The 26,688-nt window shown below is 45.4% G+C and overlaps 1 protein-coding gene across 7 annotated transcripts in view; it reads right to left on the bottom strand.

Annotated features, from left to right (window-relative positions):
• The window catches only part of PDE8B (phosphodiesterase 8B), a 252,047-nt gene that overhangs the window by 195,898 nt on the left and 29,461 nt on the right, over positions 1-26,688 (bottom strand). For 2 of the 7 annotated variants that reach the window (XM_065940972.1, XM_065940974.1), the window contains exon 1: positions 21,819-22,224. The exons of the other annotated variants lie outside the window; for them this stretch is intronic. In XM_065940972.1, the coding sequence (XP_065797044.1) occupies positions 21,819-22,157 (339 nt within the window). In that variant the 5' untranslated portion in view covers positions 22,158-22,224. Of the gene's footprint in view, positions 1-21,818; positions 22,225-26,688 lie in introns of those variants that run through there. 7 annotated transcript variants of the gene reach the window in all.

Here is a 26,688-nt window from a genome sequence, read left to right as displayed (position 1 = left end):
AACCTGGGCTGGGTACTTTTCAACTGGGTCTTCAGAGCCCGGCTCGTTTAGCTTGCTGTATTGTGAATTTCCACACCAGGCAGCCGCACTGGCATTCGCATGAGTAGGTAGAATATGCATTCCCAAACAACTACACATGAATTTTGCATGAGCCACCATTTGGGAATTATCTTCACCACCATCCCCTATAAATTAGCAAAACAAATAACAACAACCAACACACACTCTGTGACTCATTGTGCCCAAACCAGAAACCTGGCCCCACATTTAATTCTAATGTTTCCCATGATTTCGTCCTGATACCAAGGTTCTGAACCAAATTCAAACCTCAGTTTCTGCACTTGTAAAAATGGTGACTGGCCTTCTCAGGTGTTACTGTGAGCTCTGAATGATATGTGCTCAAAGGCACCTTCTGCGGTGGCAAAGAGAGTGCCACTTAGCCCCAAGTTGTTTCCTGTTCTTCAAAATCCTACCAATTACTTCTCTTAGACTGAAATTGGGACAGTGACTCAAATGTGTAGCTTCCTTCTAATGCACAGGATGCAGCCTGCTACACTGTGATTCTAGAGCTCTGGGATAACTATTCCCTTCTCCAAGGGATCTTCCTGACTCAGGGATTGAACCCTGGGTCTCCCGCATTGCAGGCAGACTCCTTACCATCTGAGCCACCAGGGAAGTCCTATAAAAATGACAAGGAACACTAACACAGTTATTCTGAGAGCTCCCTGAATCTAGCATAGAACTGAGACCCAAATTCATGTCAGACTTCATCTATGGTATCTTGCTCAATTCTTTAAAACAACCCTGACTCAAAACTGTAATAAGACCAACTTCATACCCACCTGACTGTCTCTAATTTAAAAAGACAGTTAATAACAAGCCCTGGTGAAGACGTGGAGAGAGACACCCTTCCCCATAGATGGTAATAGAAATGTAAAATGATGTGGCTGCATTGGAAAACAGTCTGATGGTTCCTCACAAAGTCAAACACGGAGTAACCATGTGGTCCAGCAATCTACTCCTACCAGACACTCAAGAGAAAGGAAAGCGTGTGTTTATACAAAAAACTGTCCAGGATGCTCACAGCAGCGCTATTCTAAAGAGCCCAAAAGTAGAAACATCACAAATGTCCATCAATGAACAAATACATGAATAAGATGTGGTATATCCATACAATGGAGTATTATTTCACAATAAAGAGGGATAAAATACTGACACATGCTGCAGCACAGAAGAACCATGACAATATCACACCCAGTGAAAGAAGTCAGACACAAAAGCACACACAGCACACTAGTCCCGTTTTACATGAAATGTCCGGAATAAGCAAGTCCGTAAAACAAAACAGACAAAAATAGAATACTGGTTGTTAAGAGTTGGGGAAGTAAGGAATTGGGGCTGACTGTGAAGGGTATGGAGTGCCTCTGGGTATGATGGAAGTATTTTAGAATTAGACACTGGTGGTAGTTGCAAAACATAATGAATGTATGAAAGCCCACTAAACTGTACAATGTAAAGTGGTGGGTTTTATGTTATATGAAGGTGTAACTCAACTGAAGAAAAAGCTGGTGACTGTACACTTTGCACAGAGTGGTCTGGTGTAGTACTCACTGGATTACAACATTCCCAGCGCTACACAGGACAGGACAGAGGCTCCCTCTTCATGGCCGAGGCTTACTAAAAGGCTAACACTGACTTTCCTTTTGTCAAACTTTGCAAGGAAAATGAATTCTGTATTTGATTCTGTCTCCTATCCCTGAGGCATATGGTTTGACTAGAAAGTAAATTTACATAGCTACATTGATTGCATTGAGAACATAAACATTGCAAAGAATATTTGGAGATAATCTCTCCTGCAGTCAGTCACTAAATTTACAAACCTGTATACACACTTTTAGACCTCTACCTTCCACCCATCCTTTCCTTCCCATTTCTGTCTCCCCTGCTCCCTAGCAAGGATGTTCTGCCAAAACTAAGCCAAAACCCAGGCATCATTCCAGTTTGTTCCATCTCCCACCTCAACCTCATCCAAACATTAAATCGCTTCCTAATTTAAAAAATAAAAATGTATTCCCTCCTCTCTATTGCCACTACTTTAATCCAGGCCCTCTTTATCTCATGCCTAAATTATTATAAAAGGTATCAAAATCAAACTTCCACAAACTGCCCAGATCAAGAAACCACAACCCCATGTCACTACCCTGCTTAAAATCCATCCCATGATCGCTTGATAAAGTCCTCATTTTTTAGCCTGGCAAAGGAGAAACCCATATATCAGCCCTTACTGTACATTTCTGACTCTTCTGCCTGTCTTCCACCCACAGCTTACACTTAACATATTGGATGGTGGTCCTCAGACATATGATCTTACTTCACCCACTACCATGTCTGTGTACACTGTTCCCTCTGTTTGAAATTCCCTCCTCCTCTCTACCTTATACATACCAAGTTAATTCTCAGTTGTCTGTCAAGGAGACACTCAACATCACATTATTTAAGAAGCCATTTCCATTCCAGGTGAGGTTAGATGCTCTTCCCTCTTATTTCTGCAGAACCCTACCTCTCAGACATCAGGAGATTATAGAAAACACCTGTATGGCAGGTGGACTCGACCATCTCCCCCAACAAATCCCACCTCCTAGTATTCCCACCCCTGTGAATCCCAACCTCTTGACTGTGGGCTGGCCTGGTGACTTGCTTCTAATCAATGGAATACAGCAAAGAGGATGGACAGTCACAACCGTAATTAAGGTGCACAAGACTGTGCCTCCACTTACTAACAGGCTGTCTCTCTTGCTGGTTCTGAGGAAGCATGCTACTGTATCAGAGAGGTCCACATGGCAAGAACCTGAGGGTGGCCTATAGCCCACAGCCAGTAAGGAAGAGAGTCCCTCGCCTAAAAGCTGCTGAAGAACTGAATCCTGCCGAAAACCATGTCAACACAGATGAACTACGCCTGGCTTTCTGACCCACAGAAAATAATAAATGTATGTGTTTTAAACCACTTCATGTGTGGTACTTTTATACAGCAATTAATATAGGCATGCCACATTTTATTGTGCTTTGCTTTCCTGCACCTCACAGATACTGTGTTCTTTACAAATTGAACGTTTGTGGCAACCCTCCTTGAGCAAGTCTATCAGTGCATTTGCTCACTTCTGTCTCTTGGTCACATTTTGGTCATCCTTGCACCATTTCAAACTTTTCATTAAATTTGTATGGTGATCTGTGATCAGAGATTATCAATGTTATGGGTGCAAAATGAGTATTGATTCAAAGAAGGATCAACTGATGGTTAGCATTTTTTGAGCAATAAAGTGTTCTTAATGTATGTACATGGCTTTTTTTAGACATACTGCTATTGCACACTTACTAGACTATAGTCTAATGTACACATACCTTATATATGCACTAGGAAACAACTAAAATCTCATGTGACCTGCTTATGCAATAGTCACTATACTGCAGGGGTCTCGAACTGTATCTCCAAGGTACGCCTGCACTTTGTGTCACTCTCCATTCCAACTAGGATAAAAACTTCTCCAGGGAAAGGATCATGCTATTCATCTTCACGCCTTTACTCTAACACAGGTCCTTGATGCTCAGTTAGAGTCTCAATAAATACGTATGAACTACTGTTGGCTTGAACCAACCTATCCTAAACTGCCTCCATGTTTGACAACCAAGCTGCCTTAGCTTGACAGCACCACCTGACGGCCAATAGAGGGAACTGTCGCCCAAATCTGCTTCTCTTTCCTAAACAGAGGCAGGTCGACATGTCTTCCTTCTTTAGGACATTCCACGTACAATGAAGTTGATCTACCTTCAGGAGTATCTCTTTTGGACATGCGCAGACATATATGCATGCTTTATATCACTTTCTCCATCTTTTAGTTTCTAGTCTGCGCCCCCAAAATCTCATTCTCACATATACTAGCTCTCTCTCTAGTATCTCTGCTTTGTTCTTCCCCAGCCCCAGCCCAACTGCATCATGTTTTCTCACTCACTCATATACAACAACTCACAAGCCACTCTGACCATTGCTCATTGGTCAAGTTGATATATCTGCATAAGGGAAAAAACAAGATCCATTCATAAATGATATTAATATAAGAAAGTACTTTAGGAAAAGTTTCTGTAGATCAGATATATGATTCTAGCACAAAAAGAAAATCATGTTTTTTAAACATACAAAAGAATATATATTTGTGCATTCAATTTCTAAAATGGAAAAAGAAACCCTGATGTTAGGTCTTGATGGTTAAAACTTAAGATTCAAAGTCCTCACGAAGATGCAAAGAAATTCTTTAAAACAGAGATGCTGAGTCCCCTGTGAGTGCATTCTGTGGGTGCTGACAGAGTTGAAGATAAGGTAACTGCACTCAACTTTAAGGTAAGTGGAGAGGCAGAAGTGAAGGTGAAAAAAAGGTAGTCAACTCCTCCCAAACCATTTTGCTGCCATAAAAAAGTGAGAGTTACCATATTCAACAGACGTTTACCCTGGAGAGGCCCAACCTCCTCCAGAAATTTTTTCTCAAAGATTTCACACCTCCATGAAAATGACACCACAGTTGGAATAAAAGTAGAAAAAAGCAGGTTTTACTCACAAAGAACTCTCTGCTGGAGATTTTATGCTTGAGTTTGAGCAAAAACTATATTACTATTTTACAATTTCTAGAGAACTAAAGGGCCCAGTGAAATCTCTATGTAATAGGCAGAAGCTAACGTCCCAGATCAGATAAATAAGGTTTTTCTGGGAAAAGATTTCATTACTGCATTGAAAAAAATCATAATATGAAAAGACTGAGGGCAGGAGGAGAAGGGGGAGATAGAGGGTGAGATGGTTGGATGGCATCACCAACTCAATGGACATGAGTTTGAGCAGACCCCAGGAGACAGTGAAGGACAGGGAAGCCTGGCGTGCTGCTGTTCACAGGGTCACAGAGTCAAATATGACCGAGCGATTGAACAACAATGACAACAAATAGGAAAAGATATCACCACAAGACCATGCTCTTCAGCAACACTTCTAATAGCAAAAATGATGAAAATAATTTTAAAACTATCAATGGGGGACTGGATGAATAAGTTGTTGTACAGTCACACAATGGAATACTATGACCTATAAAAAGGAATGAGGAATATCTGTGAATTATGGTAGAGTGATCTCTGGGATATATTAACTGAAAGAAAAAAATGTATTAGTATGCTACCATTTATCTAAGAAATGGAGAATATAAACATGGTTGTGTGTAATTCAACCAATGGTATGAAAACCACAAACATTTAAAATATAGTTAACCATTTGATGGAGGGCATAATATGTAGAAGATATGGATAAAATCTAAACTTCTCTGAATATACCACATTATAAAGATTTAACTTTATAACATGTAAATAATTTACATTACAACAAAATCAAATTTTTAAAAAGATCAAATCAAAAGTAAAATGAAACAAATGAATATAACTGTATTGAATTAATCACCATTCCACTTTAAGATTGCTCTATAAAAAGGAACTGATTCAAATGACTTAAAACTCAATAATCTGCCCATTCATCCAAGCAGGATATGCTCTAATGTAAAAAATTACTCGGAAAAAATATTAAACTGCTTTCAGTGATGATTCTGAGACTGCTGTCCATGTGTTGTGGGACAGAACAAATGAGGGATTATCTTGGTGTTGTTAAGAACTAGGGCTGATGTCATCAGAAGAGGAAATAGAAATGTTAAGACTAATGAGGTTAGAGAAAAGGCCCTAAATTTGAATTGGAAGTGTTAGTATAAACTCGTGGTACATTTTATCTTTGAAAACATTTATTTTCTGGCTATGTTCACTTAAAAAGCCAGGAGACAAGGATCAGTCCATTAGCAACGATCACACCGTTGCCCAGATCATGTCTGTAAGTACCATATTTCAATAAAAAGAATTAGGTTCCTGAGAGAAATGACTGACTCCAGATCAGGGGACGAACATGACGCAACTGGAACCTCCTGTCACGCCATCAGGCAAACATCCTATCAGAGGTGACAAGAAGACACCGTGGCTACCCCAGTAGCCAAGGCAGATCAGCTGAGCACCAGTGAGGACAGTGACTGCAGCAGCCTGGGACACGGCTGCTGTCTTACAGACTGATAGCAATTCTAAAAGCACCCCTGGTTATCTTTGGAGGAGGCCAGGAAATCAAGCCACTATCTTGAAAACTGCCAAGGAAAACAGAAGGAAATCTCAAGCATTTACCCCATCTTTTCCCATTTGAACTGTACCTCGGGATAATCAAATAGTTGATGAGGGGAGTTTCTCTCCAGAGAAGGATTCCAGAAGTTTTGTAGAAAGAACGATCACAAACTTCTGTAACCCCTAATGAATGAATGGATCTGGGCATCAATCATGAAGCAAAAAAAAAGACAGAGAAAACCAGACATTACATGCCTCCTGATGGACACACACAACACTACAAAGAAGTCTGAGTAAGTAAGCCTGAAATTCAACCAAATAATATACCTCTGAATCTGACTAAAAATATACAAGGTATATAGGGCCAGAAGAACATGGTACATGATACCACGAGGCTGTAATCAACAAAATACAGCCTGTACGTGGGAAACTCTGCCGGATAAATGACCCCATTTCTTTAACAAGGAAATTTTAAGGGGGAAAAAAGAAAAGGGGGGTACCTATAGATTAAAAGATACTTAAGAAACATATCAACCAACTATAGCTGGTGGTTCTTATTTCAAACATGATTCAAACATTTTTTAAAACTAAGACATGTATGAACTAATTAAGGAAACTTGAGTACTGTCTTGGTATTTGATGATATCAAGCAATTAGTTTCATTTTTCTACAAGCTAATAGTATTTTGGTTGTTTTTTAAGCAGTCTTTATTTCTTAGAGTTGGGAGCTTCCCCAGTGGTTCAGGGGTAAAGAATCTGCCTGCAATGCAGGAGATGCGGGCTTGATCCCTGGGTCAGGAAGATCCCCTGCAGAAGGAAATGGCAACCCATTCCAGCATTCTTACTGGGGAAATTCCATGGACAGAAAAGCCTGGCAGGCTACAGTGCATAGCGGTGCAGAGTTGGAAACGACTAGGCAACTGAGCACGATCTCCTAGAGTTAGTTATGGTTAAAATAATATGATGTTTTAGATTTGCTTTAAAATAATCCCAGAGTAGGGGGGAGAGTGGGTGGTATATGTAAAAGAATAGCCTTAATTTTATAACTGTCAAAGTTGGGTAATGTTTGCATAAAGTTTCATTGCATTACTCTATTTTTGTATCCATTTGAACTTCTCCATAATAAAAAAGTTAAATGACAAGCTTTCAAAAATCAGTCTGCGGACTTCCCTGATGGCACAGTGGATAAGAACCCACCTGCCAATGCAGGGGACACAGGTTCGATCCCCGGTTCGGGAAGATTCCACATGCCTCAGAGCAACTCCATGCTCTGGAGCTCGTAAGGCACAACTAATGAGCCCGTGAGCCTCAACTACTGCAGCCTGTGACCCCAGAGCCTGTGCTCTGCAACAAGAGGAGCCACTGCGATGAGAAGCCCGCCCACCGCAGCTCGAGTACCCCCGCTCTCCGAAACCAGAGAGAACCCACACACGGCAACGGAAGACCCAGCACAGCCAAAAAGACACAACTAGTTTGCGTCTTGTTAACATGTATTGAGAGTTATGTTCAAAGCTAATAATGTGTGTGTGCGTGAGAGTGTGTGTGTAAAATCATTTTCAAACAACTCTCCGAGGCAGTTACTTTTACAATCCTCCTCAGATAGAGGGAGAAACAGAAAATCAAAGTTAAGCCATGAAACAGTGTAAGTGGTGTACATGAGATGATAACTTAGGTCTCCCTGATCGGAGATCCCACGTAGAGTGGGAAAAACAGACTCCTCTCCAGACGTTAGGCAGGGGGAGACTGGGGCAGAGGAGTGTTAACAAGGTGCTGGAAGGTAGAGAAGAGCCAAAACAACATGCGGATGCGCTGGGGAGAGAGAAAGCGAAAGGGCAGCACCCAGAGACCAGAAGGAGGCGGGCGCTCCGGCGGGCGCCTGCCAGCCCACACCCGTGCTCACCAGGGATGCCGGCGTCAGCACCGTGGAAGCACCACCGCCACTCAGCAGGGGCCACTGCTATTGTCCCCTCCTCTCTCCCTCATCCCAATGTCCCCACCAGGACCTCCTCCTTGCAGAATGCAAGTGCAGACCAGCTGGCATAGGAGTCTGGAAGATGTCCTTCGCAGGCTTCTAGCTCCACACAATAAAAGGAGAATATGGGAAAGCAGGGATGGAGCTGAGAACCAGACAACGAGCACAACCACACTGCTGATTTCTTGGCTTAGGACTCAGCTGTGGGCAAATTAGGTGAAGGGGATTAAAAGGTACAGACTTCCGGTTACAAAAAACAATGTCAAGGGGATGTAATGTCCCGCGCAGGGAGCGTAGTCAATAACACTGTAATAACTTTGTATGGTGACAGGAGATTACGAGACTTACGGTGATCAATTCATAATATGCACCGATATCAAATCATTATGTGGTACATTTAAAACTAATACAATATTATATGTCAATTAAACCTCAACTGTAAAAAAAGGAAAACAGAAAAGGAAGCTCTCCCATGTGAAGTTTTACCTTCTTCGTCAATTCTTCCATTTAAACAGCTGCCATGATGTCTGAGGCTTCCTACGACCAGGGACGCCGATGCAGACACCTCCAGGTCGTCAGCGAACCTCACCGACAAAGAACGTGCTTTCGAAGAATGACACAACTTAGTCAACTTAGCTGGAACTATTTTCTTCAAGAAAAAATGCCTCACCAACTTGCATCAGCTCCCTCCAGCCAAGAATGGACAATTTGTGCATCCAAGTATTAAGAACTGCAACTGATTGGCACACATCAAGTACATGTGTTAAACTACAAGGACATATTGTACAACACAGGGAATGCAGCCAATATTTAGTAATAACTGTAAGTGGAGTATAACCTTTAACAATACGACTCACTATATTGTACACCTGCAACTTATATGGTGGGCTTCCCTTGTGGCTCAGCTGGTAAAGAATCTGCCTGCAGTGCAGGAGACCTGGGTTCGATCCCTGGGTTGGGAAGATCCCCTGGAGAAGGGAAAGGCTACCCACTCCAGTATTCTGGCCTGGAGAATTCCATGGATTATATAGTCCAAGGGTCGTAACGAGTCGGACACAACTGAGCAACTTTCACTATTCACTAACTTATACAGTATTGTACATCGACTATACTTTGATTTTTAAAAAGTATCTCTTTGTTACTAAGCAAATGAAGCATCCTTGTTACTTCAGGGGAATGGGAGGAAATCAATTCATTATTCTGAAAACTGGAAATAAGAGAGAAGACTGGCGCAGTTAACTTGCCTTTCCCATAAAACTGTATCCCAGGGAAACCAACCAACTGATGAGGGGAAGTTTTTCTTCTTAGAGACGTTGCAGCTAATGAGTGAAGGAAATGACAGAACAAGAATTTCACCATTTGACATCCCCACTGTGTAATGGATGTAAGCAATGATCATTAAGACTAGTTACAGTGGTTTAGTCATTAAATCGTGTCTGACTCTTTGCAGCCCCATGGAGTCCACCAGGTTCCTCTGCCCATGTAATTCTCCAGGCAAGAATACTGGAGCGGGTTGCCATTTCCTTCTCCAGGGGATCTTTCTGATCCAGGGATCGAGCCCAGGTCTCCTGCACTGCAGGCAGATTCTTCACCACTGAACCACCAGGGAAGACCAAGACTTAGCATCACTGCAAAAAGACAATCACAGCAAAAGCAAACCCCCAAAAGCAAACAACCCCCCACACATTGTGTATCTCCTGCTGTTAAGAACACAATATCACTGAAAGTATATTCTCACCCCACTTCCAACTCCCCCAAACTGAGCATAATCAATCAAACCTCTAAATCTAACTGCACGTATCTAGCAAACACAGAAGGCAGGGAAACGTTACTTTTTGCCAGGAATGCAAAAAAGTAAAGTGCAAACTGGGGAATAGTTACAGGACAAATCCAGGCTCCTAAACAAAGTAAGCTGCAAGTGGAGAAATAGAGGAGGAGGACCGGGAACCTATAGATTAAAGAAGGTTTAAGAGAGGTACCAACCAATTGCAATGAGTAGGCACTGTATGAAAACCAAAACAAACTGTAAAATTTAAGAAGACAACTAGAAAAGGTGATTGATATTAAGTAGCTGCTGTTGACTGTGCCTCTCCCTAATATGTATGTTGAAATCCTAACTCCCACGTGATATTAGGAGTTAGGAGCTCATAGATCCCTCACAAATGGGATTAGTGTCCCTATAAAAGTGACCCCAGGGAACTCCTTCACTCCACCCTCCATGTGAGGACACGGTGAAATGACTGCCTATGAATTAGGAAGCAGTTCCTCACCAGACACGGAGTCTGCAGGCACCCGACCTTCCTTGGACTTCCGGCCTCCGGAACCATGAACTGTGAGAAGTTGTCCATAAGTCACCCAGTCTAGGGTATTTTTGTTATAGCAGCTGGAACTAACAGAGTAGTTATTAAACCTTTTGGTATATAAGGTTTCATGACTTTTTGAAACAAAGAATTCTTAGATTTTAAAGATACAGACTGAAATATTTGTAGATAAACTAAAAAATAAGGGCTTAAGAGAAACGAGATGCCTGAGTGCCTCTGGAGGTAAAACAGCACAGTGAAGAGCAGGCAGAAGCCCTGAGTCCCTAGCTCTGGGGTCCTGGTTGAGCCCCCAGAGATTCCTGCACCCCAGCTTTCTCGCTCCCAGCGTGGGGTGAAACACCACCTGAGCCCCTTACCTCCTCAGAACCCCGAGGGTCCCTGAGGATAACGATTCCCCAAGGGGACCTCACAGGTTCTTCCTCAGCTGCTTCATCACCTTCTCATTAAACCCACTTCTCCCAAAGGACGTGCATACAAACGAAACGCTAGTTCTAATTCAACTGTATGTTTCTTTCACAACACTGGAAATATACTCCAGCCACATAATGGGCCAACTCCTTATTCTGGGCTAACCTAGAAACCTAAATGCCACGTATAACATTGTTTCTATATGAAAACCCTTTCCCGAAAGTACATTTGTCTTATAATCTGCATATAAGAGGGTTACTTTTTACATTGTTGTTTTTGTTCAGTCACTAAGTCTTGTCCAATTCTTTGCGACCTCATGGACGGTAGCCCGCCAGGCTCCTCTGTCCATGGGATTCTCCAGGCAAGAATACTGGAGTGGACTGCCATTCCCTTCTCCAGGGGATCTTCCTGATCCAGGGATCAAATCTGTGTCTCCTGCATGGCAGGCGAATTCTTTACCACGGAGCCGTCTGGGAAGCCCCCCTTTCACGTTAATTCAAAGCATTTCCTGATTCTTTTTCAGTTTCGATGTTCTCACCTCTGACACACAGACCTGATTTTAGTGGTGTGCTCTTCTTTCTCCCTTCCTGAAAGTCTCCACCAACAACCGGCAGGAGGCCCAGCCAGGCCCCTGGAGGTGAGGGGTGGGGAGCACGCTCCCCCCAGGCGGGTGAAGAGGCAATCTCCAAGGTCAGGACAGCCGGGCGGCCCCTGCAGGCGGCGGCGCCGGGCCCTCCCCCGGGAGCAGCTCAGCCGGGTCCCTCGTGTGGCTGACGGCGCGGGCGGAGAGGCTGAGCGCAGGGACAGGACAGAGCCCCTGCTCTGCTCCCCCTCTGGCCATCACTGTGGCGGATAGCCCTCTCTCTAGACAACTCTGGAAAGGAGATGTTGCAGCCAGAGTCTGTATCAGACTGTGGGGGAAAAGAAACTTCTAACTCCAGCTCAGCTCACAGCACTACAGATGCTACTGAAACAACACCCAAGGGAACGCCTTTTGCTTTCCTCAGTCACCCAGCTTTTAGACTTTCCATCAATTTCTTAAGCTGAAAATGGAAATGCCTCAGAGGACCCAAAGACCACTGTGGGTGAGGTCTAAGTTCTGGGGTCATTGTGTGTACCTCAGACACGTCAGTTGTGTCCGACTCTTTGAGACCCTCTGAACTGTAGCCCTCCAGGCTCCTCCATCCGCGGGATTCTCCAGGCGAGAATGCTGGAGTGGGGTGCATTCCCTTCCCCAGAAGACCTTCCTGACCCAGGGATGGAACCAGCGTCTCTCATGTCTCCTGCATGGCAGGTGGGCTCCTCCCCATGAGCCACACTGGCTGGGTCATCACCAGCCTTCATAAACCGGTACCTTCCTCTCCATTTGGGGACTGCTCTTGGCGCTTCCTCAGCAGGAACTCCGAGGAGGACAAAAGCTCCATCTACCCTGAAGTCATCACCTTTCAGGTTCAGAGCTTTAATGTTATTTGTGGTTCTGACGTCAGAAAATGGCACTTTTCTTTTTATCCATGTTAACCTGCATGATATGTTACTAAAAAGTCTTCCTATAAAAATTTCCAAACTTTGGGGTCTTCCCTCCTTTTTGTGACTCACACAGGCAACTGAATCCCTGTAGCTAGCCATTATACGTTCCCCTCTAGGAGGCAACAGCGTTAGATTTACAGTGCATCATATTTCCAACAATATACTACATCTGACAGCTACATCATACAGAAATGCTGCAACACAAAAACCAACAGAGCTTTTGCCAACTGGTTTTAAGCTCAATTATAGACCAAAACTTCAGGTGACACCAAAGAAGAATTCCACATGGGACCACCTCAACACAGCACCACGGCCCTCAGCTTTAAAGGCAGAAGGGTTATGCAGGTCCAACAGTCATGGAACCCAAAGGCCAGCTTGGGCCTTTCACTATCAAGATTCTCCTGTGTCATCTCCTTTGGAAATCCAATTGGCAGAGACCACACCCAGCGGCTTCCAAAGCCTCAGGGTAACAGTGCTCAGGGCTCAGTGGTATCTGACTCTCTGGCCCCCCATGGACTGCAGCCCCCAGGCTCTTCTGTCCATGGGATTCTCCAGGCAAGAACACTGGCGGTTGCCAGGCCCTCCTCCAGGGGATCTTCCCCAGCTAGGGATCAAATCCACGTCTCCTGCGTCTCTCCTGCGTCTCCCGCATTGGCAGGTGGGTTCTTTACCACTGAGCCACCTAGGAAGCCCTCAGGGTAACACGCCTATATATAAATCCAGTTAGTCACCTACATTGGTCAGATCAGTCTATTTGAAAGTGGTATACACTTTCCAATAGAACATGTACTTCAACAATATCTAAATCTAAACCAGCAAAATTTTAATTACCAAAACAGAAATCATAGCAACCATGAGGTTATTAGCAGCTAGTATTTGTACAATACTTAGAAAGTGCCAAGTAACATGGGCAACGTGTTCTGCCAAAGCATCTCCAATTTTGTATGCATTTTACATTCTCAACTCATTTCAAAACAATGCTCTAGATTGAGCTAATACAGGGGGTGACGTGGGTCTGTAACAGGAAAAACCTCATCCACTAGGCCCTCTGATTGTTCTTCCCTCCCTCACCACCACGCCACTCTGTTCTAAACAACTGCAGTTCCAGCACTAGTCATGCCTGGGCCTTTAGGCCTGTGTGAGAGGCAGCAAAGCAGTGGTTAAGAACTTCGGAGTTGGATTCAGACAATCTCCTATTTAAATTTCAGCCCCCATCTAGAATGATGCCTTGTACTTCTTGCAGCCCTGTTTTCCTCCTTTGTAAAATAAGAAGGGTAATTTGTAGCTCATAGTGTTTTTATATAGATGGGTAAAACAATGTATCAATTTATAAAGTTCTGCAAATAGCAAGATTTAATAGCTCATGTTACCAGATCTATTCTACACACCTTGTTGCAAAATGTACAAACCACACAAGAAAACTGGAATCACCTTGGAAACAAGACACAACCATGACATGCTTTCTTTCAGTGATGGATTATCCAAAAGCAAAATCATCTCCTGATTTCCATTAAACCAATCACAGGCCCCTAAACTATTTTTCTGTGAGTTGTCCCAGAGGAGGCAGAAAGGAGGAGCTGAAAAAGTTGATGCAACGAAGCAGCAAAATCCTGAATAAAAACTGGCTTTTATCTGCCAGTGGGAGAAGAGAGAAACCAGAGAAGAAGGAGCAGCAAAATCTAAACTAACCTATATTGCAACTTATTAAAAAGTGGTGTTTTCCATTAAAACATAATAGCTACCCAGACTTTCACTGTAACACATTGGTAACACCTATGTTTTTACACTTTTAATTTTTGCTTTATATTGGAGAATAGCTGATTTACACTGGGGTGTTAGTTTCAGGTATATGGTAGTGATTCAGTCACATATATATATATATATAAGTATCCATTATTTTTCAGATTTGTTTTCCATATAGGTTATTATAGAATATTGAGTATAGTTCCCTGTGCTATACAGTAGGTCCTTGTGGATTATCTATATACATATAGTAGGATAACACTTATTCTTTAAAAAAAAACAAAACCTTTTTATTTTGTACTGGGGTATTAACAATTGTTAATTAACAATTAACAATGTTGTGGGAGTTTCAGGCGGACGATGAAGAGACTGAGCCATACACAGACACGTATCCATTCCCCCCAAACTGCCCTCCCATCTAGGCTGCCCTGTAGCAACAGTGAGCAGAGTTCCATGCGGTAACACCTGAAATGTTTTTGAATGTTTTAAATATGCATATTCTTGAGTGAAAATATAAGCTTATAAGCACATTATAAACTCACTTATTAATGTTTTGAGACTGTGGAAAGAAGGTATAGAGAGCAATAAAGTATAAACTGAGTAAAAATGGGATAAATTTGGCTAAGGTTGGTTTTTACTTAGGCAACTTCTTAGAGTGCATTCACCCCCACCCCCAACCTCTGCACTCTGAGATTGTGGGGAGAGGGGTCAGTGGGCAAGGAGCAGAGGAAATGACAGAAACACGCCTGTTAAGGTGGGAAGATCTGAATCCTACTCCACCCCCACAATTCCTATGTTGCAGCCCTGCCTCTGATGATATTTGGAGGTAATTAGGTTTAGATGCTGTCATGAGGGTGGGATCCCCATGACAGGATTAGCATCCTTCTAAGAGGAAGAAGAGAGACCACTGTTTGCTTGCTCTCAGCCATGTGAGGACACAAGGAGACTTGGAAGCCAGGCAAAGCGCTCTCACAAAGCACCTTGACCGTGGCCTTCCCAGCCTCCAGAATAGGGAGAAAGAAATGTCTGCTATTTATTTCACTGATGTGGACCCAGGTACGATCCCTGGTTGGGCAACTAAGATCCCACAAGCCACAAAGTGCTGTCAAAATAAATAAAACAGAAATGTCTGTTGTTTAAGCCACTCTGTTTATGGTATTTTGTTAGAGCAGCCCTCCCCACACCTCCCAGCTGACTAAGAGAATGCCTAAGCAGAGTCAGGGTGGAGAGTGAACTGAAGATGAAGAGATGTTTTCAGCAGTATCTTAGAAGTCTGTACACAAGATCAGTGGATATACTTTAATATCATTAATCATCCAACAAGAGAAGTAAACAATACACTGTGACCATTTAAAAATGCCATTATTTTAAACAATTATCAAAATTACCCATCTCAATTTGAGCTTCCCAGGGTATCTCCAATGACGCTGGACATCTTTTAGAACTGGCTACAGAAGGCCTTCTGGGATATGGTCAGGAGATATTCTCCCTTGTTATGGAAAACCTCGGTCAATGGACTTCCTCGTCCTCTGGTTTCCAAATGTGTTTGGACGAAGATGGTACCAAGCCGGAGATCAATGGAAGGGAGGACAGCAGCACAGGGGTATTTACAGGCATTTATTCCCGGAGATCCCCCTGCCCAGCCACAGGCCTCCGATCACTGCACTTTCCCATAAGCGCAGAGCTTTGGGGGCTGCCCTATCCTACAGGCTTGGCTTCTCAGGTCCCCGTAACCGCTCCCTTCTGCCCTTCTTCTCCGTGGTAACAGTGCCCTCCTTCTCTAGTCTTAGGGCGCTTCATCGTCATCATTTGCTAATTTCCTTTCATTTTGCCAACGCATCTGTAACAGTCCCTTCGTTACATTACTTTCTTAAACTTTTGTGGATACACAATCTGTTTCCTGTCCAGACACCATCTGCCCAGGTCTGAGGAAGGACTGGTTGGTTGGTCTTGCCTCACTTAGGTGCAGGGTTTACTTATAGCCCTTTGACTGGTCACCAGCATCTCCCTTTTTTCCCCAACCAGAAGTCTCAACCCAGTTCAACAGCCTGTTAGCTTTCTGAGCTCTGGATTTTAGATTTTACTTGCCCACTCGGCTCTGCAGTACTTAGCTGCTCCTCCCCCAACCCTGCTGGTTTCCCAGACCCTAAACTCTCTCTTCCCCTGGGGCTACAGGACTCCTTCCCCCCTCCCTTCCATTCTGATTCCTGGCCTTCACCCATCATAACCTGGTCCACGGGAGCTGCCCAGCCCTCACCAGCACGTCCTGCTCTGCTGCAGCCCACGTCCTGCCTCGTGTCCACCAGGGTGGGAGTTAGTGGAAAAGCATCACCGCTGAAAAGGAGCAGTTTGCTCTCTTACTTTCTGATTGAGGACAGATTTACCAAAGTCCAAAGGGAAAATTACCTGACAGGTCTTTTTTCTTTTCCAGGGATATATCTCCTTTTTCCTTATTAAATCTACTTAGCTAATTTTAGTTTATCAAATAAGTTATTTCAATATTACATAAAACTTCATGGAAAAGATGTTACAGAAGGACCCATGGACTCTTCTCATTGTCTTCATCATCATTGGCCTCAGCAGCAGCATTAACGGTAGGACTCCACCCTTAAAAACATTCTACAAAGTGCTTTCAAGTTTACTCTTTTTAAGTCACAAAGTCTTTACAAGTAGACAGATCATATATTGTTTTTATTTTGTAGATATGAAAACTTAAGTATAGAAAAGGCATTAAACTTTTTCACGATGAATTAACCAGGAAACAGGGCTTCCCAGGGGACTCAGTGGTAAAAGAATCCTCCTGCCGACCCAAGAGATGCTGGTTCCATCCCTGGCTCGGGAAGATTCCCTGGAGGAGGAAAGGACAACCCACTCCAGTATTCTTGCCTGGAGAATTCCATGGACAGAGAAGTCTGGCTGCAAAGAGTTGGACATGATTGAGCGCGCACGTGCACACACACACACACACACACGCAACCAAGGAAACACAGCTACCAAATATTCTGAATAAATACTGCCTGAAATAAGGGCTGTTTTTGCTTCGTATTAGAAGTATTAATACTGTACTTATATTGAAAAGAAGGCGTGCTCTCTGATCTATGCAGCCACCCAGTTCTAACAGGAGAAACGATGCCATTGTAAAAAGAGCAGGGACCAGTTTACATCTGATAGATCTTAGAAATGAGTGTAACTACTGAGGAAAGCAGTGAAAGCCAGGAAAATTTGCTCAATGACTATAGTTCATGTGTTGAAACAAAGGGAGGGGGCACTAAGTTGTGATGAAATGAGCTACGGCAGAAAATAAATTAGGGATTTACTAAAACTAAACACACACAGCAGGGTGAAAAAGACTAGCAAGAACTCCAAGAGCCGACGTCAGCCCATTTTAAGTTGCTCCCTTGCCTTGCAAAGTCCCACTGTGCGGGACTCAGCCCCAGCGGAGCAGAGAGGCGTGTGAGGGACTGAGACGGCAAAGCCAGACCCCAGGACCCACAAGCCCCAGGGGACCCTAGGGGAGTCTGCACCTCGGGCCCAGCCCTCTCTCCACTCACAGACTTCCCAGCCACATCTGGAGGCTCAGAGCCTGACTTCATGGGCAGAGATGACAGATGGCCCATATCACGAAAGTAAACTAAGATGAAGGCAGGGAAGCTTCCCTGTTGGCTCACTGGTAAAGAATCTGCCTGCAATGCAGGAGATGGGGGTTCAATGCAGAGGTCTAGAAAATCCCCTGGAGAAGGAAATGGCAACCCACTCCAGTATTCTTGCCTGGGAAATCCCATGGACAGAGGAATCTGGCGGACTACATACAGTCCATGGAGTCGCGAGAGTCAGACACAACTTAGCGACTCAACCCCAGCAAGATGAAGGCAGGGCAGTGACTAGCACTCCAAATACACACAGTGTGGAGCCATACACTATGCTGGAGGTGGCCACACCTAATTCAATTTCTGACCCACAGACAATTTAATTCATTTAAAGAGTGGTTCCCAAATTGTGGTCCCTAGATCAGCAAAACTAGCTTCTCCTAGAAGCTTGTTAGAAATCCAAACTCTTGGGCCCCATCCAGGAGCTCCTAAATCAGAAACTCTGGGAGTAGAACCCACCAGTCAGTAGTTCAACAAGCCTTCCAGGTGATTCTGATGTATACTAAAACTTGAGACTACTGACTTAATAAAAATCTTTTTTTTTTTTTTCAAAATAGCTCTATCCCTCCATTTAAAGGAGGGGTAAATAAAATCTCACTCATTATTTACCACAAGGTCAGAAAATTATCTATTTTCCCTTCATAGATAGTCAACTTGGGATTATCCTCACTGATTTGGAAAGCCATGGAACACAGATAATACAGAAGTAATGAATCACTGGCTTCGGCACATCCTTTTGCAATAGGCTGACCATCCTCATTAGGTTTTGCTTACCAGGCTTCATGTATATTCCCTGAATCCACAGAACAGCAGAACCTGGTACAAATACTGACTGAATGAATGACCGAGCACAATGAATGGAAGGCGATGCAGGAATTGGCAAGGCTGCCTACTAGAACAAAATCACTTGGAAACTAAGAACCTCCCGTGTCTGATCCACAAAATAGTTTACCTCATCAGAGATGACTGCAAGGTGACTGGATTGTCAATCAAGACTCTCTTCTACAACTGGCTGCCTAATCCTGGATCCTCCCCAGGCACAACAGCTGGGATGAGAAAAAGGAAACTTGTAAGAATCCCCAGATCTTCCCAGGGAGAGGTTCCACCATCTCCTCTGAGGATTTCTGAACAAGAATTGCAAAACTGGCACAGTCTCAGCAGTGAGCATTCTGCAGGATTCTCCTGTTGGAGCATGATTTTTCAAAAGGCAAACAAGAGGGAGATAAACTGCTAGGAAGCTGCATTTTTTACAGCAATTGGAAGACAAATCTAACTTCTTACCAGAATTGGAAACCCACATGATATCACTGTAGTGCACATGAATTATTAATGCTCATCATTTTTTGTAAATTAGGTATTCAGGAAGGTTCCTGTCGATATCATGTTTGACATCATAATGCTTCATCATTCTAAAAGCCTAATGAGATGAATTCTTGCTAGAAAAGAAAGAGATCAAGCATGCATTTCTGCACTCTGGGGAATGCCAGAGACCAAGGAGATAATGAAGATATGGTTTATAATTGATGTACAAAGAACAAATTAAAAAAAAAACACAACTATTACAACCCTACCACCACTGTAAATAAGACCAAATGGTACTTTACTTTTCCACCTGAGCATTTTGGAAAAGGGAGGGGTGAGTGTGGTGGGGGGCGGGGGGCATGACTAGCAATTGTCTCAAACTCCTAAGGTGGAAGGTGGAAGAATTCTTCTAAAAAGAAATGAAAGTAATGTCTTTATAAAATTACCTCATCTATGAAAGAACATGGAATAGGTAAAAATTGAAAAAGATACTATAACACCGAGTCACACATCCCAAAAGGATAGTGTTAAATATTTTAAACCAATTCTGTGACGGTAATTCTATGTGATTTGTAAAAATAATCATTTTGGTCTCACATGTAATATCAAATCTGTAGTTTCTGAGTTCTACGCGTGCAAATTAGTGTTGAATAAACTGAACCAGCAGTTTTGTCCAACATCTGCAGCAATGGGTTGGAATGAAATAAGCTCTTGTTTGGAAATCTGGTTGACAAAGCAAAGTAAGTTAAATTCCTATCCAGGTCAAGCCTTTTTAACACTTCAGCCAAGTAGCAATGATATTTATACAAATTCATACTAACTGCTAATAATTGGGACTTATTTCCCCTCCAATTTTTATTTCATTTGGTCTCTAAGTAGCCTCTTGAGAGAAGTACTAAAACATAGAGAATGAATTCATTCATTATTCTTTCTTTTACTGAACAAACATGGAATGACTGAAGTTGCCAGGTACTAAATTGGGATTCTTGCTATTCTGAAAGGCAAAAAATTCTCTTAAGCAAATGAAAAAGAGTATCTAGAGTTCATAAGTTGTCATCATTCTGAACTACCGCTTCATGTCATCAAATTTCCTTTTCAACAAGAAGGCAAAAGGACAGTCATTATTGGCAATATTCCAATTTAATTACTTCACCAAATAAAACATTTTCATCCCCTGAAATTACTTCTAATGATAACTTTATGTGAACCAGTGTGGGGGGAAAAAAACAAACTTAGTGTTCAGCATGCTCCCTTAAAACAAATGTTCAATTAGTAGCTAGTACTGTCATGCATCTGGGTCTCTAGTTCTTGGATATTCTATCAGTAAACAGTTAACACTCAAAAGCTAGAAAACTTCTACCTGGTACATAGTAGGTGCTCAATAAATAGTGTATTATAATGATTATATTATCATAATCTATCACACGATTATTACCAGAGAAACTCTCTAACTTATACATAAACATCAGTTAAGCTTCATGTTACAAAATCAGATGCTGTTAGAGCAAGCTCACTAAAAGAAGCATTTGCTCTTTCATGTCATGGAAGTCAGCACACGTCATCCTTGTCTTCATCCATCCACTGAGAGCTGACTTTATCCAATGAAGACTAGAAGCCTCCTCACACTAGGCCAATCGTTGAATAACTTTTCAAGTAGTAAAGATATAATGGTGCCTTTAATCAGCGACACGATTCCTAGTAATCTACTGACCGTGTAAAAAGCTGTTGATTCTCTTACATTAACAGTCAGAGAGACACAGTTCCCTCCCTCTGTACTGTAGGATATGCCACCATCCTTCTGCTGTAAGAATGAAAGGCCCAGTGGCCAGATTTACACAAAGAAAAACCTCTTGGACTTAATAGTATTTTGAGAACACACAGGAGGGCACTGTTAAAAAAAATCATCATTTTTCTTCTGCCACTAAGAAATATGTAGTGACTGCTTTAACCACTTAATGTTTTCCAGTGGCTCAAAATTTCACTCTCCTGAAAGATAAGATGAATGTGCAGAATGAATCTTCATCCTCAGGCAGCGGCACTTGCATTGGAAATCAGTTCCCCTCAAGGCAGCGCAGCCGACCCTCCAAACTCCCTGCCAGGTTCTTTAATGATCCAGACATGCAGCCAACCCAAAGAAGTCGTAAACAACAGGTTCCACTCAGGTCCTCCTCCTCCATTCCCTTCCTCCATCCCTCCAGAGAACGGAAACCCTCTCATCCATTCACAGATCCCCACACTCGGCCCCTGTGGCTGAGACTGCATGCAACCCGGCCGGCGTCTCCAGGTGAAAATCTGAACACGGGGGCACTGTAGTACCGTGGCACCGAGTCTGCACCGTTCACCTCCCAGCCACGCACATCCAGCCCGGAGCTCGGATTTCATTCAGGGAACTCGTTTCCGAACGCCCCCAACGGTGCCCACCCCTTCTCCAGAGCTGACCCAGTCCAGCCTTCTCCTCCTCAGTGAGAACCAGGCCAGCCCACCTGCTTCCCTTCTCCACCCGCCCGCCCCCCCCAATCGGCTCTCAGGACCCCTCCAGGGGTCTTTAACGCGCCCATTTCCGGGGCCCTCATCACTCCCCTCCCAAATGAAAAGTAAACTCCTCCTTAGTGACCATCTCCCCAAACCAACCAGGCCACTAAACTCCGCCGGAGCCCCTGCCCGCGGGACGCGGCGGGCGGCCCCCGCCCCCGGCAGCGCGCGGGCGCCCGGCGTTTACCTTGACGCTGGTGTAGCTGGTCTGGGTCTCGGCCTCCGCGCTGCTGCAGCAGTGGCGCCTCCGGCCCCTGCAGGTGGTCGCCGCGGGGCCCGCGGAGCCCGCGCTGCTGCCGCTGCCCAGCTCCCCGCGGGCCCTGCGGGCGCGGGCGGCGCCTGGGGGCCCGGGCGCGCGGCTCTGGGGGACGGCGTCGGCGGCGTCGGTCTGGACGAAGAGGCCGTGCAGGGGGGCCGCGGGGCCCTGCGACACGCCGGTGGTCTGGCGGGGCGAGTTGGACTCGTCCGAGTCCCGGCAGTAGATCACGCCGCTCTGCGAGACGTGGATGCTGGGGGCGCAGCCCATCCCTCGGCCGGGCTCCCCCGCGCGCCCGCCCGCGCCCCCGGCCGCCCGGCCCCGGCGCCGCGGCGGCCACCTGCAGTGAGGGGGCGGGCGCCTCGGCGGCGGCGGCGGCGGCGGCGCCCGGACCGTGCGCCCCCCGGCCGGTCTGGCCGCCACTCCGTCGGGCTCACCGCGGGGCACCCCGCCGAGCCTGCCGGAGCTGCGCGCGTCACCCCAACTTTCCCTTCTGGGCCATCTTCCTCCTCGAGCGGGCGAGCGCGCACACACAGCGCCCCGCGCGCACCGGCGGCCGCCACCCTCTCCGCCGCGGCGCCCCAAACGCGCTCCCCACGCCTCCGCCCGCCCCTCCGCCCTCGGCTCCGCTCGACCCGCGCCGCCGCCCAGCTCGACCTCGCCGGGCTCTCGCGGCCCCAGCACCGCCCGCACCTCGTTCCCTACTTTCACTCCGCGTGTCTCCCTCCCTCCGTCCCTCCCTCCTTCCCTCCCGCCCGCCTTTCTCCGCGGCGCCCCCGCTTCGCAGTCGCCGCCGATGGGGCGCTACTGCGCCCCTCGGCCCCGCCCGCCGCTCCCCGCACTCCCGCGGGCTGGACACAGCGCGCTCGCCGCCGGGCTCGGCACCCCCACGCCCCGCCTCCCCGGGGCCCCAGGGTGCGGCGGCGGTCACCACGCCCCGGCGCCCTCCCCTCCCTCCGCTGTCCAGAAGCCTCGTTCCTCCTGCACCCGTCCTGGGGGCCACACCTCCAGCGCCCTAACCTCTCTTCCCCTCGCGGGAGAAACCCCGGGCCGGGCCCCGAAGGGTAGTGTAGCCTGGGGAGCACCCCCAAGAAGCCTCTGGCCTTTCAGGAACACATTGTAACATCCCTGAGCCAAACATCATGACGCCCCGTAGGGACCCTCCAGCCCGCGCCCACCCATCTAACTTGCTCGCCTACCAGTTGACTCAGATCATTGAGAGGCTTCCTACCTCTGTAGTGCCCCACTTCCCCATGTACCCCGAAGGCTGAGTTGGATGGCGACCCAGTATTCAAAAGGGTAGAGCAGACAGATGATGTCCACTCATCATCCGAGGTCACGCCAAGGGACCAGAGACCAGGTGGAGGACCAAGCCCTTGAATGCACAAATTCCTCTAAGACCCAAAGGAAGAACAATAAAAGCTGTTCGCGTGGTTCTGGGCTTTCTCCTCCAAAATTTTCACCTCTTCCTTGGGTGTCACTACATTTTCACAGTGGCTTCTCCTGCATCCAGTCCCCCACCCCCACCCCTCGAGTGCCCACTGCTCTGCCTCACACCAGGCTGGGCAGTCCCCTCAGTGAGGCTTGCACAACTTCCTTGGAGGGGAGCAAGAATACCTTCAGAAGGCTGCTTATCCTCCCGGATGTGCAGTCTGGGTTGGAGCTGCCAAGCACCACCACCCGTTTGTTCGGTTGTTCTTTGAGTAATTCCGGTCTGCTGCCACAGCATCACAGAGGAGAAACGGATGGTCCAAGAAAGGACTCAGTGCATAAGGTCAAATGCAAAAGCAAGAACACAGAGTCCTAATGCAAAGCCCAAAGAAGAATCCAGCTTGAAATAATCTCTTTGGTCCTTCCCTCACTTTCTCTCCCCATCACATCAAATTTGGGGGTGACTGGGTCAAGACTTCAAATGACAGCTTCTAACCTTCACAGAGAAGCAAGGTGTCACTCCACATCTCAAATTCAGATATACAGAGGAGAAAGAACTAACCTAACTTAGTTTAACTGACCTCATCTAAGTCTTCTGTTTCTCTTCTCAGCTTTCTCTTCCCAACTCTCCGTCTCTAAAAAATTTTTTTCATTACATGAAAAAGTCTGTGCTACATTTTCTAATGGACAGGCAAATTGCTCATAAAACTCCTGTGCAGGTGGGCTTCCTCCCAAAGCAGATTCTGAATTGATATTCTGCAGGCACAAGGCTGATGAGCGCATACGCTTGGAATCAACATCTGGAAGGAAAGGAGGGAGAAAAGGAAGTAGGGAAGGGAGGTGGAGGTTGAGCAGAGGGAGCAACTGAGCTAGGATGCAGCCTCACTAAAAGCCACAGGCACCCCTGCAGGGAAGACTCTGAAGCTGGGTGATGCTTCAGTTGTCCTAGGAGGACACACCTTTATACCCTCACAGAGGTCAGCAGTCACTTGTAGGCCACCTGGTGGCCCTGGGCCAGGGGACTCTTCCGCTGAGGCAATTCCCTGGTAAGACTGACAGCTGAGCAGAGGGCTACCTGCTGCCAGCACTCCCCCGGCGGGAGGAATAAGTCCTCCTCTCCTGGCACACCGCTTCCACCACAGTGCCCTTCCAGGCTTCCTTGTCCCTACCCATGACTATAAGAGTACCACATTAAAGGGTCACCACTGAGATGCAGGGACAGTCATTCATTTGAATAGGTCTAAGCCTGATGGCTGCCAACTGTTCTACTTCCAAGGGACCATTCAGAATCTGGGAAAACATCATCAAAGTTAAGTTACACAAGCGCTAGCCTCCATACCAGTCCCTGACGCAATGTTAAGTTCCTAAAGCTTCTTTTTGATTCTCTTACATACACCCATTTCAGTCATCATCCTTCATGGAGCTACCAATCAAGGTCAGTCTTTTTGGACACTTTGAGCCATGCTAATTCTCATGCCCCGTGCCTACTTTTTCAGTTTTCTCCAGGAATGCGGTTACTATGATGAAACCTCCCAGAGAAGAGAAATGGGCCAGCCACTCACTGAGGCTTTGAAAGGAAGAAGGCTATGATAAAACAGAAGTTACAACCAATCTTCTGGTGGAGAACATGAGGAGCTGAGTCATGAAGGGACAAGTCATCCAGAAGAAAATTTAGAAAAAAAAAACAAAAAGAAGAAAAAAATAGAAGGAAAAAGATTAAGTTTTGAGAGAGTAAATAACCTCAAGGTGGCTACTGAACAGGACTGAGCCGCTTCAGTACCTTAACTGATCATTTCATATGCCTTTCACTGAATGTGAATCTCCTGCAGGAACAGAAGAGGGAATGGGGAAATGCACTAGGTATAAATTCCTCATTCCATTCCCAGAACAGCCAATAGTTTTAGACACAATCTCAGACCCAGCTTCTGCTGCCAATTCTGGCTTAGTGAAAGGAAAAAAATAAAGTATCCCGATAATCTCCATCAAGTGTTCTCAGTGGGAATGTGTAACCTCCCCCCATCGCTGGCACAAATCTGGTCACTGAAACATGCAGAAATGTGCGCGTGGAGGAGAAATGCTTTAGCTGAAATCATTCCCCAGCTAAGCTCAGGCCCGAGTTCTTGCTCCTGTAAGTGATTTCTGGACCAATTCCCATGTCACAATTTCAACGCATTCCAGGATCACAGCAAAGTCTACAAGTTCAGACACTGCAGATAAAATTTAGGCTCAAGTTACAGAATAAGGCCAGAAAAGCCAACATTATTTTAAAAATTGAATTAAGTTTAAAAATTTAGCTACAACCAATGTCCAAGAAAGAAATCAAAAAGCAAACCAAATCAGAAATTTCTTCAGAAACTCAGAAATGTCCAAGGTCAGCTGAACGTAACACACAAGGTCGGCTTTTATGTTTTATACTCATACCAGATACAGCTGGTTTCAGAATTATGACCCAGAAGCACTGCAAGACCCTGAACAATTAAGGCCCCTTACCAGTCGAGATTGGTATAACTCTCCTAGAATTCCTCTAAAGGAGAAAAGAATGTGATTGATACATTTTGAGTGACTCTTCATAAAGGTTAAAACAATAGCCGTTTTGGATTAATCTTTAGATAATCAAACATTTAATCAACCAATCAACCTTATGGAGCTCTGAATTCAAACTATATTCTTAATGGCGGAGCTTATTGGAAATCTAACCACCTGATAAGTGAAATGACACAGTTTATTAGGTAGCCGGGCACAGTGGAAGGTTCCTTGATCTCAGAGAGAGAAGGGCAGACCTGGAAGCAGAGCTGCCGCTTCCAGCTGTGTAACCTCAGGCAAGTCACTTAACCTCGGGGCCTCCATTTCCTACATCATCTCCAGCATCTCTAAATCACCAACCTTTGGGAATGCAGTGCAATCTCTACTTTCTTTTATTAAATTGTTTTTAATTTAGAACAGTGGAATTTTTGAGCTGAAGGAGTGGTCTTCAACCTCCCTGCACATCAGAATCACCCTGAGGACCCTGTCAGAAACACAACAGCTTCAGGATCCCACCCCAGAGACCTGGAGTCAGGGGTCAAGGGTAAGTCCAGCATTTGCCCTTTCAAAGAAAGTGAGTCCAGTGTAGGCTTTCCACAGCCTTCTTTGGGGACTGGAGTAAGAACTGAAGTCCTGGGACTGCCCTGTGGTCCTTTGGTTAAGAATCCACCGCCAGTGCAAGGGATATGGGTTCAATGCCTGGTCCAGAAAGATCCCAGCCCATGCGCCACAAGTACTAACCCCGGGCTCCAGAGCTGGTTCTCTGCACCAAGAGAAGCAGCTGCAATGAGCAGCCGGTGCGTAACAACTAGAGCGTATCCCCCACCGACCACAACTGGAGAGAGCA

This window comes from Muntiacus reevesi, chromosome 7 (genome assembly GCF_963930625.1).
Source record: "Muntiacus reevesi chromosome 7, mMunRee1.1, whole genome shotgun sequence".
Lineage (NCBI taxonomy): Eukaryota > Metazoa > Chordata > Mammalia > Artiodactyla > Cervidae > Muntiacus > Muntiacus reevesi.
The sequence above is the reverse complement of the archived record's forward strand: the minus strand, read 5'-3'. Positions and strand labels throughout refer to the sequence as shown.